Source organism: Mercenaria mercenaria, unplaced genomic scaffold (genome assembly GCF_021730395.1).
Source record: "Mercenaria mercenaria strain notata unplaced genomic scaffold, MADL_Memer_1 contig_4814, whole genome shotgun sequence".
In the NCBI taxonomy this organism is placed as follows: domain Eukaryota; kingdom Metazoa; phylum Mollusca; class Bivalvia; order Venerida; family Veneridae; genus Mercenaria; species Mercenaria mercenaria.
The window spans coordinates 9,363-26,492 of record NW_026463072.1 but is presented as its reverse complement, the minus strand read 5'-3'; the positions used below and the strand labels follow the sequence as shown (position 1 = coordinate 26,492).

The window sequence follows — 17,130 nt, the reverse complement described above, 5'->3', positions numbered from 1 at the left end:
CGAAATGCATCACAGCATGCAAACCGTCCCGGATGATTGGGTCAATCCCCACCCAAACGGCCCGGAGAACATCCATGATACATCCCACAGAAAAAACACAGCCAACATTATTCTGTCATTTTCAGACTTTCTTCTAATGATATCAGTAGTTTCGACTGAATAGAAAGACAGCAAAAATAAAAAAAAAATGTAAATAGATTTATATAACATTATACCATATTTGAATTTTAGTATTTAAAAGGCAGAAAATGTTATGGATCCAAAAAGAAACATGTATCATATTTGGATTCAGTATCTATTTCAGGAGGTAGTATAACGTCATGACGTTACGTGTCACTTACCGCTAAGGATTAATAGCACTTTTCATAAAAGTACGTAATTCTGAGCATTTTTGTTTGTTTGAAATGTTAAACATTTTAATAATAATCAATATTTTGCAGTTTTTATGTACATATTGCAATGTTATGCGGAATGTAAGAAAGTAGATGACAGTGACTGATGTTATTGGGAATATACAAGTAGTTGGATGACACGGTAATTACTATGGCCATTTTCGAATAAAAATGTGGCAGTTTAATTTGGAATACCTATTTTTCCGTTTCCATTGATAATTTGCTACTAAATTAAATATACTAACACTGTGCTCTTAATTCGTTCGAATGTCAGTGCAAAATCTTGATTTCTTGAATTAATTTACCATGGAAACGAATCCCGTAACCTATATATCTACATGGTCTATTTAACGAACACGGCTTCATCTTTTTATCCATATTTCAACACTACCTATGAGAATAATTTAAATGCAAGCACAATGTTTTTTTCCATAAAAATGTCAGACGAGGCGAATAGCTGTAAGTATTCTAAGCTTTTAAATTTGTTTAAATCAATGCAAATAACACGAACATATTACTTACTTAAATAAAATGTTTAGAAGCTACATTATACGAAAAAGATAATTTCATTCAATGTTTTTCTAAGAAATTACGATAAAAAGGAAGATATAATATATTTTGAAATATCTGTTGTCATGGTTACTTTAAACGTTAAAATACATAGTAGTTTGGTATTCTGCTAATAGAATTACCCTAATATTCCATGTTGGTCATCAAAAGAGTGGCACTGAAGCCATCGTAATCTGCTCATACATAGTTGTTTAAAATGAGCGAAAATGTGTTACCATGGAAACACGATCCCCGAGACATATTGATGTTAAGCTAATGTTAGAAAGCTAACGCGCATACTACTAAAATTATCAAGTATGCAGACTTCTAGAGATAACAGTGAAACCGAAATACACTGAAAGTGTTAAATGTCCATATTTCCTTCTTGTTTCAATATAAAATATCTTTGGAGGGCCATGTACTTCAAACCTTGATAAAAACTGTTCTTAAAACAGCAATTAAAGAACTTAAGGTTGTAGCAGATTAAACTTTAAATCACACGGAATATAATATATCTTACGTTTCAATTAATTTGGATTATTTTCGTCCAAATATCAAATTATTTATCATTTTCAGCCGCTGTATCGCTGCGACCCTGACCTTTTGATTTAGAGATATATATGGAATCTTCTTAATACAGGTTCATGCTATAGAGTGCGACAGTTGTATCTCAAAGCGCTATTTATGAACTTTTACTGATCAGAAGCCTTTTTGAACAACAAAATCACTGTTACATTGACCTTTAACCAAAAGATCGAACCCTTACACGGCTACATGGACATTGTAATCATCTTACGAAGTTTGACGGCAAAGGGAGAAATCATTTGCAAACGCTTTTCAAGAGCGACAACGGTTATTTGCTGAGCAGTTATTCACACTATGAAAATTAACTACCATATTTTATGCGTTTCTCCAATTATTTCTAAGAAATGATTTTCAGTTGCTGTAACATTGATCTTGTATGATATTGATCTTTGACGTATTTACCAAAATTACATAAGTCTTTTGCTGTATACAGGTCACAAGCCTCTGGAGTTCCACAGCCATGATCATATTGATGTGTTCCGTAGCATTTTTCAAAAATGTTTTCAGATTTAAGGTAATTCTGCACGTTCGGGTCAGTTTTTTCTATACTGAGATTTTGCCGTTGTAATAAATTATCCACATGTTTCCATTAATTCATGAAATGATTTCCATTGCCGTACACCGAATCAAGGCTTTATTCAACGTTTCCAGATAAATAAGGTTACGCCATTACTTCCGCAGAACAACCCTAAGGTCAATGCTACTTTTATCTTTGATATGTTTACACCAATATAACATGGGTCATATGTAGACAACAGGAAACCATCCTATGAGGTTTGACATTAACAGGCTTTCAAGATCATCAACTATTAATCGGAACTGCCATGTTGGCCGTTGGTTTACTGAAGTACACCAGGGTCCTTTGACAAAGCTGATTTACCACTTTTACATGCTCTTTCCTATAGACCATATTTTTACAACAGGTAATCATTGGTTGAAATTGGTATCGTAGGTTAAAACTGTCCATGTATTGGTTCCTTCATTGGTCAGTCTGTCAAAATGACAGTCTGACATAAGCAAGGCAATATAAAATTGGGGCAAGAAGTATTAAACTACTCAATATGCATTTTTTGAATAATTTTAAAGCCAACATTTAGTTATTAAATAAATATCATTCATAAGTTTCATCATTATTATTTTCTCTTATTATAATAAGTATTATCTTTTTAACACGATAATTTTAAAGAGTAAAATTTCCATCTTTTAAAAAAAAAAATATGGCAGATTTACATTACTTTGGCTGATATTCTAAGAATAGCCTAGTAGTTCACATGAGTCTCCTTGAAATATTGTTCGTGGAACACGTTACTCCTAAGTTCAAATTTTGCCCTAAGTTGGCTTCGTGAAACGGGCCCAGAATACAGAAATTATTGATTGAGTATTACATTACCAATTACACATACGTATGCATATCGGATTCCTCTATGTGGTAAATGAGAAAACGGATCGCTCTCTGTTCGCGCACAGGACCTTCTATGTGGAAAACAATGAACTTCAACGTCGCCGATTTGTCAGGGAGCTCTGAAAATCGAAATTCTCGTCCTGAAGTTTGAGCATGAAAACATATGAACCACGAAATACGTTTCGAAGATGAAATGTAGACGGGGGGTACTGACTCAGGTGAACATCGTGCCATTTTTATGAAACTTAAATACAACTTTTCTTGTATATAGCAAGTATCTAGTACTTTAGATGTAAAGTCGTTGATAGCGAGGGTATATAGCTACGCCTTCCCGTTGTTCATATGTTTTATGCACAAACCTGTGTTCAGGACAAAATGTTCGATTTTCCGAGCTCCCTGACAAAGCAGCGACGTTGGGGCACATAAAGAAACACAATTCCACACAAATAAAAGCAAAAGTTATTGATCGATCAGTTGGTATCATTATGACGTCTAAGTCTGTGAAGTTTTATAATGTGATACAGTTACTGAGATACCAGTACTAACTTGTTGACAATAGAGAAAAAAAATTGTTGAACAACGATTAAGCACAATTCTAAGAGGCATATTTTCATCAAAATGAAAAGATGTACCGTTCGTTCTAAAGGTCATGGTTTAAGAGGAATACAATATAGAAAATGTAACTATAAGTACGTTCACGTAAATTTATATGTGCAAATACGTTGTAACCGTAGAAGATGGACGAGTTTTTATACCGTTTACTTTCCATCTTTTTGAACAATATACACTGTCTGTGAATATGGGTAAGTTTGCATTTCTTTTCTGCACATCACAATTCAATGAAACATCACATATGTCTGGTTTTTTATGGGTTTTTTGTTATTGTTTTTTTTTGTTTGTTTGTTTTATGTTCTTTTTTGTTTTAACGCCGTTTTTCAACAGTATTTAAGTCATGTAACCTGTTCCTGGATTCTTTACCAGTACAAACCTGTTCTCCGCAAGTAACTGCTAACTTCCCCACTTTAATCAGATGTGGAAGACTAATTATTTCAGACACAATGTCGTTTATCAAATAGTCACGGAGAACATACGCCCCGCTAGAGCATTGAACTCACGACCCCGCGATCCGTAGACAAACACTCTACCTACTGAGCTAAGCGGGGAGGGCTATGAAATTGTGTACTTTTTGTACTAATAAAATCTGAGAATAGATACTTTGGAAGCATAAAACACATTTAAAGACCTGCTCCAGTCCTACCTTTTAACCTGAAATTGTCACTGAAAAAGCATGAAACATCCTGACTATGAACAGTGATGCCTGTCAAAATAGAGCCTATTTTATATAAAATTCTATATAAAATATCTGTGGTTTTGCGTGCTAAAGTGTGGCGCGTGGCCGTTAACTGTTACCTATTGTAATCATGGGTTGCATACACACAACAGAATTTGAATAGCCGCGGCGCAAGGCTTTAAGCGACAAAATAGCAGACTATGTATAACTGAGTCTGTACAACAGCCCGGACGCCCATCAGCACCAGCTTGTTTAAGAGGAATTCTATAACAGTATAGATAAATGTACTCCACGGTCCCAAAGAACAGACTGAGTACAAGTACGGGAAGACACTTTACAGCCGCCATCATTTTCTTTTTCGTTTCTCAACTACATTCAGCATGCGATTATCAATAGGTTAGTATCTCTGAGTCAGTAACTACACATCTCCATTAAATGAAACTTCACACACTATTTTGCAATGATGTTGCCAATTAAGAATATCGGTTTCTTAGCTCTTGCTATTATTTTAACGAAATTTTGCCCAGACCATGATCAGAAAAAAAAATATTTTCTTAAAATAATTGGTTTTCTTGATAGTATCTTTTAGTATCTCTCCCCCCTTCCCAATATCAAGCCTATCCCACCGATGTTTCAGTGTCACGTTGTACAATGGACCAGTTTATGGACAACTGGAACTGTCGGATTAAAAGGTGACAGTTCTAAGCTGGGTCGCGCTAGATACAGGCGATAGCATATGTAGATAATCCTGTACACTGTATGCACCTACGCGCAGACATTTCATTATATGCATTATTCAACGGAGGTAAATGTTTACTCGGTACATCTGATATCAATTATAACACTTCCCTATCCTCACGCAGTCTTTATTTTATGTTCCATAAGATGTACACTGCATTTCAAAACTGGTATTCCTTTTTGCAAACTACTTAGCCGTGGATACAAGAGACCATGGCTTTTGATTTGAATTTAGTATCATTTATCAAAAACAATATGATTGTCTTTGTGTTACTGATACGCAATCTCGCAACAATCCTACAGTATGAAAAGCAACAAATGATAATATGATGCGCGTATGTATAGTGAAATTGCCACAAAGATCATACTGACGCTACCAAGTAAGCTTGATGCTGACATCTTCTGATTGCTTCCGTTAACCGGACACTTGAAAATGTTTGACACTGTTATAATTACTTCTGTTGACTACCTTCATCATAACATTCTCACAAACTGACACACTTGCAGTTTATATGTAAGTTCACTTAATTCCATTTAAATGTAAACATGATAGATCATAATCATACAAGAATGTGTTATGGGTATTTATGACCGTTGCTTCATTCATATAGGTCTTCTTTTTCTGTAGAAACTTTAGATTAATTAAGATTCAGTCTGGATTTATAAAATATATTTTTCCATTATTTTCACATGTATTTAATATACATCTACCAGTACTAAAAAGTACTAAAAAGTGTAATTTTGTAATTATTATGATGTATCAAAAGCCACTAACTAAAGAGCAATTATCCAATTCTATCATGCACGCTCCAAGAAACTAATTATCGATAGTTTTAAAGGCATAATCAAGTCTCCATACCAGTGGTGGAAGATATATTGATTTCGAGCACTCTGTCTTTAAACCCAAAACAAAAATAACAGACATGGAGTTAGACAGTTTGTTTGTTTGTTTTGGGTTTAAAGTCAAACGGCGTTAAACCCAAAACAAACAAACAAACTGTCTAATTCCATGCCTGTCTATCTGTCTGTCTTAACATTTTAATTACAGTCATTTTTTATTAATCCATAAATGATTAGAACTGTAAGTGAGTCAGCTAACATAAGAAAAAGTGAAGAAAACATATATAAGTAGCAATTATCTGGTGTCTTTAATTCTATTGAACGTCGCGTTTACAGAACGTTAGATCGATTTCCAACATTTATCTCTTGTCACATATACGATTTCACATTATACTGCATGTAAATTATTGTAATATCTCAATTTCCTTTGACGAGTTTTATACTTATATTCACGTTTATTACAAAAAATAACATAATCATGTCTAAATCTGTACTTGTTGAAAATTCTGTCCTGTATAAAATATAGAATTATAACTATATCAAGTATATATTTTAAAACACTGCAGCGATATATGTTGCTTTCATATGAATTGCCTTAAATTATGGTCTTATAAACTAAAATTTCGTATTCTACTCAAGAAAACATATCTAAACAAAATTGGTGAAAAGTCTTAACATCCATTACATATTACCTATAACGGTTTCCTTTAAACGTTGAGACAAGAAAGTGTTGTTTGTTTGTTTTTTTGATTCTCAAAACAAAGTTTTGAAATTAAAATTTAATAATGTGCATCAACAATCGCACTATTGAAATATTTGAAATGTACTCAAGTTAATCTTTGAAATAATCGTAGGAACTAATGATTACATTCAAATTAGTAAAATATACAATCGTCCTTGCAGGGCGACATAATCGAAAATTACACTCGTCCTAAGGCCACTTCTACTCATTATTGGAATTAATACCTCCTACAGAGGAAACCGCTTTTAATCTAGAGATCACTTTGGCCTTGACTTTATACCTCCAAGGTAATTGACTACCCACAAGCAGTCATCCTGGGAAGTTCGGCAACTGTTGGCAAAAGCGCTCTATATATAATCAGGAAAACCCGTTTTCGATCGCGTGGTCACTGTGAACTTGACCTTGGACCAACTCACACCCAAATGTAAAGGCTTTATGTACTCACAACAGGCACTCATTATATAAAGTTTCAACCGTTGTGAACCAAGCATTCTGTGGTTACTGGTCGAAAATAAAATGGTGTGCCGACAGACGGACCAACCAACCAACCGACAGACAGACAGACAGACTGGCCAACAGATAGACAACCACTGAGGGAGTATACACCTTCTTCTGTGAAAGAAACAGAAAAATATTTATGTGACGCACACAGGCATCATTGTACGTGATATTCCGGTCGTTTAAGGGTAATCTGTATTATAATAGCCTGCATCGCAGTCTTTATCTGCTGTAGAAATCAACTTAATGTCATTGTGCAGGCGACTGTTTGCCGCATTTTCGATTCTGATATTGTAGAAGTAACCACATTCTAATATATATATCATACAACTTAAGCTTATTAGACCATACTAGAAAAATACTATCAGTTGGTAAAGTGTAATATAACTGACCTAATTTTCAACCAACGTTATCCGCGTGCATCAGCTTGATGTCACTGTGGTTATGCAAAAGTAGTATAAAGTTTATAGATTTTCATACGTTTTATAAGACAGGGCTGATATTTTATATTGTTGTAATATATTTGTATATGTTACTCTTTGCACAAGAATGTTTTATAAAACACTAATCCGTACATAGAAGGATACCTACGAAAACAGTGAACTGCCGTGTTTACCAGAATATACAACATAACCAATCGTTAAATTACAGATAATCACAGAAAAACGTAAAATAGAATAACAAAAAGCATTTTGATACACATACTGACTTTTACCTTGCTACCTCATATAAATTGAATAATGCTTGAAATATGAGAAAAATATAGGTAATTACCTCACTCTAAACATTTTATATTTACTTGTATCATTTGAAAAGGGCATAATGAAAACACGATAAAATCCATTGATGATGAAATTTAAAGTTACCTTTTCTAACACAAATTGGTAGATTTTCCCATGTTCCATTCTCGTTACATCTAATCAAAGTTTTTGTAACTCCTTTTATCTGCATTTGATTTTGCTCTCTGTATCCCGCATCACAGTATATATTTGCGATAGAGTTGTATTTTGTACCGTTGATCACATACCTCTCGTGAGCATTTGGCATATATAGCTTGGATAAACTACCACAATCTGCAAATACGAATGACTGAATTTGATATCGGTCAAAATGCTAAACTAATGTTGATAAAACTGCTTCTTTCAGACAGTAAAAAGTTCAATGACTGGTATTACAGGTTCTCTGCAAAGGGAACTGTTTATTACGTTTCAAAGTACAATTTTATACAGTCAAGCCAACTACAATCTCTTTTTTGAGCTGTGCCATAGGGTACTTACGAAACTAGTATAAAAGCAATGACGTTGATAATATAAATTTGTATGGTCATATCAGGAGAGTTTTGGGACTTTTCGTTTCTAGACTTTCTTTTAATGATATCAGTAGTTTCGACTAAATAGAAAGACAGCAAAAAAATAAAAATGTAAATAGATTTATATAACATTATACCATATTTGAATTTTGGTATTTAAAAGGCAGAAAATGTTATGGATCCAGAAAGAAACATGTATCATATTTGGATTCAGTATCTATTTCAGGAGGTAGTATACCTTAACAGTTGCATGTGCGCATACCCTACCGGAGGCAAACGTGACGATTTATGACAACGTTTATGACAAACTAAATGTGTTTTTGTATATATTCATTTGAAATAAAAAGATTAACTCGTCTCTGATTGGATGCTTAACGGTTTAATTCTACTTGAATAATAAACAGATTACCGCAGAAATGCTACAAATCATTGTTGTCTTAAAATGACGTCATCGACGTCATGACGTTACGTGTCTTTTTTTCTTTTTTTTTTGATTAAAAGTTGCACCGACACATGATAGGTCATATGGCGACTTTCCAGCTTTAATGGTGGAGGAAGACCCCAGGTGCCCCTCCGTGCATTTTTTCATCACGAGCGGGCACCTGGGTAGAACGACCGACCTTCCGTAAGCCAGTTGGATGGCTTCCTCAAATGAAGAATTCAACGCCCCGAGTGAGGCTCGAACCCACATCGATGAGGGGCAAGTGATTTGGAGTCAGCGACCTTAACCACTCGGCCACGGAGGCCACCTGACGTTACGTGTCACTTACCGCCTAGGATTAATAGCACTTTTCATGAAAATACGTAATTCTGAGCATTTTTTTGTTTGAAATATTAAACATTTTAATAATAATCAATATTTTGTAGTTTTTATGTACATATTGCAATGTTATGCGGAATGTAAGAAAGTAGATCACAGTAACTGATGTTATTGGGAATATACTAGTAGTGGGTGAAACGGTAATTATTATGTCCATTTTCGAATAAATATGTGGCTGTTTAATTTGGAATACCTATTTTTTCCGTTTTCATTGATAATTTGGTACTACCATACTAACAATGTGCTCTTAATTCGTTCAAATTTCAGTGCAAAATCTTGATTTCTTGAATTAATTTATCATGGAAACGAATCCCGTAACCTATATATCTACATGGTCTATTTAACGAACACATCTTCATCTTTTTATCTATATTTCAACACTACCTATGAGAATAATTTAAATGCAAACACAATGGTTTTTTTCCATAAAAATGTCAGACGAGGGGAATTGCTGTAAGTATTCTAAGCTTTTAAATTTGTTTAAATCAATGCAAATAACACGAACATATCACTTACTTTAGAAATAAAATGTTTAGAAGCTACATTATACGAAAAAGATAATTTCATTCAATGTTTTTCTAAGAAATTACGATAAAAAGGAAGATATAACATATTTTGAAATATCTGTTGCCATGGTTACTTTAAACGTTAAAATACATAGTAGTTTGGTATTCTGCTAATAGAACTACCCTAATATTTCATGTTGGTCATCAAAAGAGTGGCACTGAAGCCGTCGTAATCTGCTCATACATAGTTGTTTAAAATGAGAGAAAATGCGTTACCATGGAAACACGATCCCCGAGACATACTGATGTTAATCTTATGTTAGAAAGCTAACGCGCATACTACTAAAATTATCAAGTATGCAGACTTCTAGAGATAACAGTGAAACCGAAATACACTGAAAGTGTAAAATGTCCATATTTCCTTCTTCTTTCAATATAAAATATTTTTGGAGGGCCAGGTACTTCAAACCTTGATAAAAACTGTTCTTAAAACAGCAATTAAAGAACTTGAAGTTGTAGCAGATTAAACTTTAAATCACACGAAATATATCTTACGTTTCAATTAATTTGAATTATCTTCGTCCAAATATCAAACTATTTATCATTTTCAGCCGCTGTATCGCTGCGACCCTGACCTTTTGATTTATAGATATATATGGAATCTTCTTAATACAGGTTCATGCTATAGAGTGCGATAGTTGTATCTCAAAGCGCTATTTATGAACTTTTACTGACCAGAAGCCTTTTTGAACAACAGAATCACTACTAAATTGACCTTTAACCAAAAGATCGAACCCTTACACGGCTACAAGGACATTGTAATCATCTTACGAAGTTTGCCGGCAAAGGGAGGAATCAGTTGCAAACTCTTTTCAGTCTCAAAGGGACTGAGACTGAATGTTTTGACATATATTTACCCCAACTCCTCATTTGAATTTTGTTAGCAGTAGGATGAGTAGGTCGTTTCCTTTTTCGGCCGGAAACCATACTGAATCTCATTCCCACTGCGATTTTGACCTTTGACCTGATGGCTCCAAGAGCGACAACGGTTATTTGCTGAGCAGTTATTCACACTATGAAGATTAACTACCATATTTTATGCGTTTCTCCAATTATTGCTAAGAAATGAATTTCAGTTGCTGTAACATTGATCTTGTATGATATTGATCTTTGACGTATTTACCAAAATTACATAAGTTATTTGCTGTATACAGGCTCTCGAGTTCCACAGCCATAATCATATTGATGTGTTCCGTAGCATTTTTCAAAAATGTTTTCAGATTTAAGGTAATTCTGCACGTACGGGTCAGTTTTTTCTATACTGAGATTTTGCCGTTGTAATAAATTATCCACATGTTTCCATTAATTCATAAAATGATTTCCATTGCCGTACGCCGAATCAAGGCTTTATTCAACGTTTCCAGATAAATAAGGTTACGCCATTACTTCCGCAGAACAACCCTAAGGTCAATGCTACTTTTATCTTTGATATGTTTACACCAATATAACATGGGTCATATGTAGACAACAGGAAACCATCCTATGAGGTTTGACATTAACAGGCTTTCAAGATCATCAACTATTAATCGGAACTGCCATGTTGGCCGTTGGTTTACTGAAGTACACCAGGGTCCTTTGACAAAGCTGATTTGCCACTTTTACCCTTTCCTTATTATTGATCAGAAAGAACACTGGCCAATTGACCTTTTGCCTTATCTCTGTCCATTCAATGTGATATAGACTATATTTTTACAACAGGTAATCATTGGTTAATATTGGTATCGTAGGTTAAAACTGTCCATGTATTGGTTCCTTCATTGGTCAGTCTATCAAAATGACAGTCTGACATAAGCAAGGCAATATAAAATTGGGGCGAGAAGTATTAAACTACTCAACATGCATTTTTTTAATAATTTTAAAGCCAACATTTAGTTATTAAATAAATATCATTCATAAGTTTCATCATTATTATTTTCTCTTATTATAAAAAGTATAATCTTTATAACACGATAATGTTAAAGAATATAATTTCCACCTTTTTTCAAAAAAATATCACATTACTTTGGCTGATATTCTAAGAATAGCCTAGTAGTTCACATGAGTCTCCTTGAAATATTGTTCGTGGAACACGTTACTCCTAAGTTCAAATTTTGCCCTAAGTTGGCTTCGTGAAACAGGCCCCAGAATAAGAGATTATTGATTGAATATTACATTACCAATTACACATGCGTATGCATATCGGATTCCTCTATGTGGTAAATGAGAAAACGGATCGCTCTCTGTTCGCGCACAGGACTTACTATGTGGGAAAAAATGAACTTCAACGTCGCCAATTTGTCAGGGAGCTCGGAAAATAGAAATTCTCGTCCTGAATACAAGTTTGAACATAAAAACATATGAAACACAGAAATACGTTTCTATATACCATTGCTAATTGTTTCATCACAAGTCCAACGAAGATGAAATGTAGACGGGGGGGGGGTACTGACTCAGGTGAACATCGTGCCATTTTTATGAAACTTAAATACAACTTTTCTTGAATATAGCAAGTATCTAGTACTTTAGATGTAAAGTCGTAGATAGCGAGGGTATATAGCTACGCCTTCCCGTTGTTAATATGTTTTTATGCAAAAACCTGTGTTCTCGACAAAATTTTCGATTTTCCGAGCTCCCTGACAAAGCAGCGACGTTGGAGTTTATTGTTTACCACATAGAAGGTCCTGTGCGCGAACAGAGAGGGATCCGTCAGAGAGGGATCCGATATGCATACGCACCGCGAATTAGTCAGTAACACACATATGTGGGTGACCTATTCTCGTCCTATTCCCGCCTAAATTTATATATGTCATGAAAAATATTCATATTTAAATTAGAGAATTATATGACATTGTAAATGAGTTTTTGCTCACAAAGTGGATATTATATATATATATATATATTTCTATTTTGTCTACAATACTCAAGTTTCGGAAACCTCTGCGGATATGCCTTATATGACTCGGGTATTAAACAAACGCAAACGATTGCCAGTAAATTTAAGGTTAAGAAACTGGTTAACAAGAGAACATCTACGAATATTGATTTTTTCTTCGGATGGACTTAAAATGATTCCTTTCGTTTTTCAAACAGTTAAGTTTTTCAAGATTTCTGTAATGTTATGAATATTGCCCTTTAAGGTCTTTCGCACATAAACATGTCTTGCTGTACTATCTTACTGGTCTTTTATCGTAAAAGTAAGATTAACTATCATTAATTAAATCAACTGGTAACAACATATATGATATACATGTAATTGAAACTATTCGTTGTTAAAATTCCTTTGATAAATTGTATAACTATTTGATAAAATAATTGATATCTGAAAAACAAATGATAACTTACTAACACCTGCTAGTCAACTTCCTGGTTAAACCAGTACTGGCTTCATAACGACTCTGCTACCTCTGGGATGAGAGTGGGTATTCTTCCACTAGGCTACCTGATATAAGATCAATATAAAGAAACTTTTCCTTTCATTTGACCATGTGACCTTGTTTTTGACCCTAAAAGACCTAGATTAAAACTTGACCTGAAGATTGGGTCAAAAATGTGGCCTCTAGTGTGTTCATAAGCTTTTCCTTTAATCTGGCCTACTGACCAAACATGACCAAGTTTCAAACTTGACCTAGAGATCATCAAAACCTAGTTTTTAATTCCACATGTCCCAGTTTCAAACTTGACCTAGAAATCATCAAGACAAACATTCTGGCCAAGTTTCATACAGATTGGGTCATAGATGTGGCCTCTAGCCTGTTCAAAATCTTTTCCTTTGACCTAGCCTACTGACCTAGTTTCTGACCCCACATATCCCAGTTTCAAACTAGACCTATAGATCATCATGTCAAACATTCCGACCAATTTTCATTAACATTGGGTCATAAATGCGGCCTCTAGAGTGTTCAAAAGTTTTTCCTTTAATCTGGACTACTGACCAAGTTTTTGACTCCACATAACCCAGTTTCAAACTTGACCTATAGATCATCAAGACAAACATTCTGACCAAATTTCATAAAGATTGGGTCACAAATGTGGCCTCTAGTGTGTTCATAAGCTTTTCCATTAATCTGGCCTACTGACCGAACATGACCCAGTTTCAAACTTGACCTAGAGATCATCAAAACCTAGTTTTTAATTCCACATGTCACAGTTTTAAACTTCACCTAGAAATCATCAAGACAAACATTCTGACCAAGTTTCATACAGATTGGGTCATAGATGTGGCCTCTAGCCTGTTCAAAATCTTTTCCTTTGACCTAGCCTACTGACCTAGTTTCTGACCCCTAATATCCCAGTTTCAAACTAGACCTATAGATCATCATGTCAAACATTCTGACCAGTTTTCATTAACATTGGGTCACAAATGCGGCCTCTAGAGTGTTCAAGAGTTTTTCCTTTAATCTGGACTACTGACCAAGTTTTTGACTCCACATAACCCAGTTTCAAACTTGACCTAGAAATCATCAAGACAAACATTCTGACCAAGTTTCATACAGATTGGGTCACAAATGTGCCTTTAGCGTGTTCAAAATCTTTTTCTTTGATCTAGCCTACTGACCTAGTTTTTGACCCCACATGTCCCAGTTTCAAACTTAGAAATCATCAAGTCAAACATTCTGACTAAAATTCATAAAGACTGGGTCTAAACATTGGCTTCTAGAGTGTTCACAATCTTTTCCTTTGATCTGGCCTACTTACGTAGTTTTTGACCCCACATGCCCCAGTTTCAAACTTGACCTAAATATTATCAAGGCAAACATTCTGACCAATTTTCATACAGATTGAGTCACAAATGTAGCCTCTAGAGTGTTCACAAGCTTTTCCTTTGATCTGCCCTAATGACCTAGTTTTTGATCCCACATAACCTAGTTTCAAACTGAATCTATATATTATCAAGACATTTTGACAAAGTTTCATACAGATTGGGTCACAAATGTGGCCTTTAGCGTGTTCAAAATCTTTTTCTTTGATCTAGCCTACTGACCTAGTTTTTGACCCCACATGTCCCAGTTTCAAACTTAGAAATCATCAAGTCAAACATTCTGACTAAATTTCATAAAGACTGGGTCTAAACATTGGCTTCTAGAGTGTTCACAATCTTTTCCTTTGATCTGGCCTACTTACGTAGTTTTTGATCCCACATGCCCCAGTTTCAAACTTGACCTAAAAATCATCAAGGCAAACATTCTGACCAATTTTCATACAGATTGAGTCACAAATGTAGCCTCTAGAGTGTTCACAAGCTTTTCCTTTGATCTGCCCTAATGACCTAGTTTTTGATCCCACATAACCTAGTTTCAAACTGAATCTATATATTATCAAGACATTTTGACAAAGTTTCATAAGGATTGGGTCACAAATGTGGCCTCTAGAGTGTTTACCAGCTTTTCCTTTGATCTGACCTACTGACCTAGTTTTTGACCCAACATGACCCAGTTTCAAACTTGACCTAGAAAGCATCAAGACAAACGTTCTTACTAGTTTTCATAAAGATTGAGTCACAAATGTGGCCTCTAGAGTGTTCACAATCTTTCCCTTTGATCTGGTCTACTGACCTAGTTTTTAAGTCAACCTCACCCAGTTTCATAATTGACCTATAAATCATCAAGACAAACATTCTGACCAAGTTTCATAAAGATTGGAATACAACTGTGGCCTCTAGAGTAATCACAAGTTTTTCCTTTGATCTGGTCTACTGACCTAGTTTTTGACTCCACATGACGCAGTTTCAAACTTGACCTAAAAGTTATCAAGACAAACATTCTGAACAAGTTTCGTCATTATTATGTCATAAATGTGGCCTCTAGAGTGTTCACAAGGTTTTCCTTTGATCTAGCCTACTGAACTAGTTTTTGACCGAACATGACCCAGTTTCAAACTTGACCTAGAGATCATCAAGACTAACATTCTGACCAAGTTTCATAAAGATTAGGCCACAAATGTGGCCTCTAGAGTGTTCACAATGCAAATGTTGACACAAGACGCACGACGGACGACGCACGCCGACTGACGCCGGACAATGACCGTTCACAATAGCTCACCTTGAGCACTTTGTGCTCTGGTGAGCTAAAAAAAATCCTTTGGCGATTTTTCAGCTTTTCATTGTAAAGAACGGCCTAGGGACGACCAAAGGTGCCTTCCGCGCATTATTTCATCACCAGAGGCTCAGACACACATCAGTCTGAGGCAAGTGATTTGAAATCAACCACATGACCATGGAGGTCCCCTTTCATAGTGGAGGCAATGATTCGTAGCCCACGATAGTGAGGCCCCTTTAAAAGACAACTTGGTCTATACTTCAATGAATGAATAATCTATTATAAACTTCTCTTCCAGAAGTATGAAACAAAGTAGAACGACCGGGTCCTGACAAATAACAGATCTGTTGAGGCACTTAAATCACAATCATAATCATAAATACGGTTATTTATCATTGCGAACAAAGTTCTACATTAATAATCCTTTTATAGTTGATAACATATTGTTAGTGTTACCACTCTCATTGAGTAGCGCTGGAAATAAGAAAAATGTTTTATCCTACTAATATTTAGATCCTAAAAATAAAAAATATAAACGTTTTTTTCTCTCTCTTATTTAAAGGATTATTTATATGTACAAAACTATATACCAGTTGTGTCAGAAGTTGCCGATGCTGTTGATGTTCGAGTTGCACCGTAGACATAATTAATCCGCTGAATGATACACAAATAAATAATCATAAAAATAATTTTGGCTGTCATCGTTTTAAGTTTATTTCACCAAATGAATTATGATATCAACAAGTGGTGTGAAATGTACTGCTCCAATCAGGACATCAGTTTATCTTGAATAGAGTCCAAAGAGGTTACCGATAAAACACTCAAGAAGTAGACAAGTCTAGATCTATTCAAAATATGGGACAGGAAGTACTGCACGTTTACACGTGAACTCATAAATATTTTAAACGATCTCCGAAATTTCATAGTATTTTTGTAAAAGGTTACTAATCTGCAGTATTTTCAATATTAATTTTTTGTTTGAAATACATCTTTGGAACGAAGATCGTAAGAGTAGACATTCAAACGCAAGAATCCCAAGACAAGCTGCAAAAGTCTCTATCAGAAGGAAAAGAAGTTATCCGAAACAAAACATTACAGAAGGAAACAGGTCATGCAAGACCAAGTTCGGAGAATTATATAAGGTACTCCGCAGAAAATTGCTTCATACATGCTTTAGCTATTTCTGTGACTCAGAGTTAACGTACATGACACTTAAACAGTAGAAGGTGATCTTGTAAGCAGTGTAGAAGTCTGCTTCCGGCCATTTGTTCGAAGTTGTAAATCTTGTTGAAACTTAAACAATTTACAAGACTTCTGACTGTTGAACTAATTTAGATTCTAAATTCCATCAGTTAAGTGGCCGATTAAAGACAATCAAATTGTA

The 17,130-nt window shown here is 34.8% G+C and overlaps 1 protein-coding gene across 1 annotated transcript in view; it reads right to left on the bottom strand.

The window, feature by feature from the left end:
- LOC128554191 (sushi, von Willebrand factor type A, EGF and pentraxin domain-containing protein 1-like) overlaps nucleotides 1–16,473 on the bottom strand; it is a gene marked incomplete at its 3' end in the record, with an annotated part of 51,032 nt that extends 34,559 nt beyond the window's left edge. The window contains exons 1-2 of the mRNA XM_053535437.1: nucleotides 16,337–16,473; nucleotides 7,904–8,110 (exon numbers count right to left, since the gene is read on the bottom strand). Coding sequence (XP_053391412.1) covers nucleotides 7,904–8,110; nucleotides 16,337–16,448 — 319 coding nt within the window. The remainder of the gene's footprint in view (nucleotides 1–7,903; nucleotides 8,111–16,336) is intronic.
- Nucleotides 16,474–17,130: the final 657 nt, after the last annotated feature.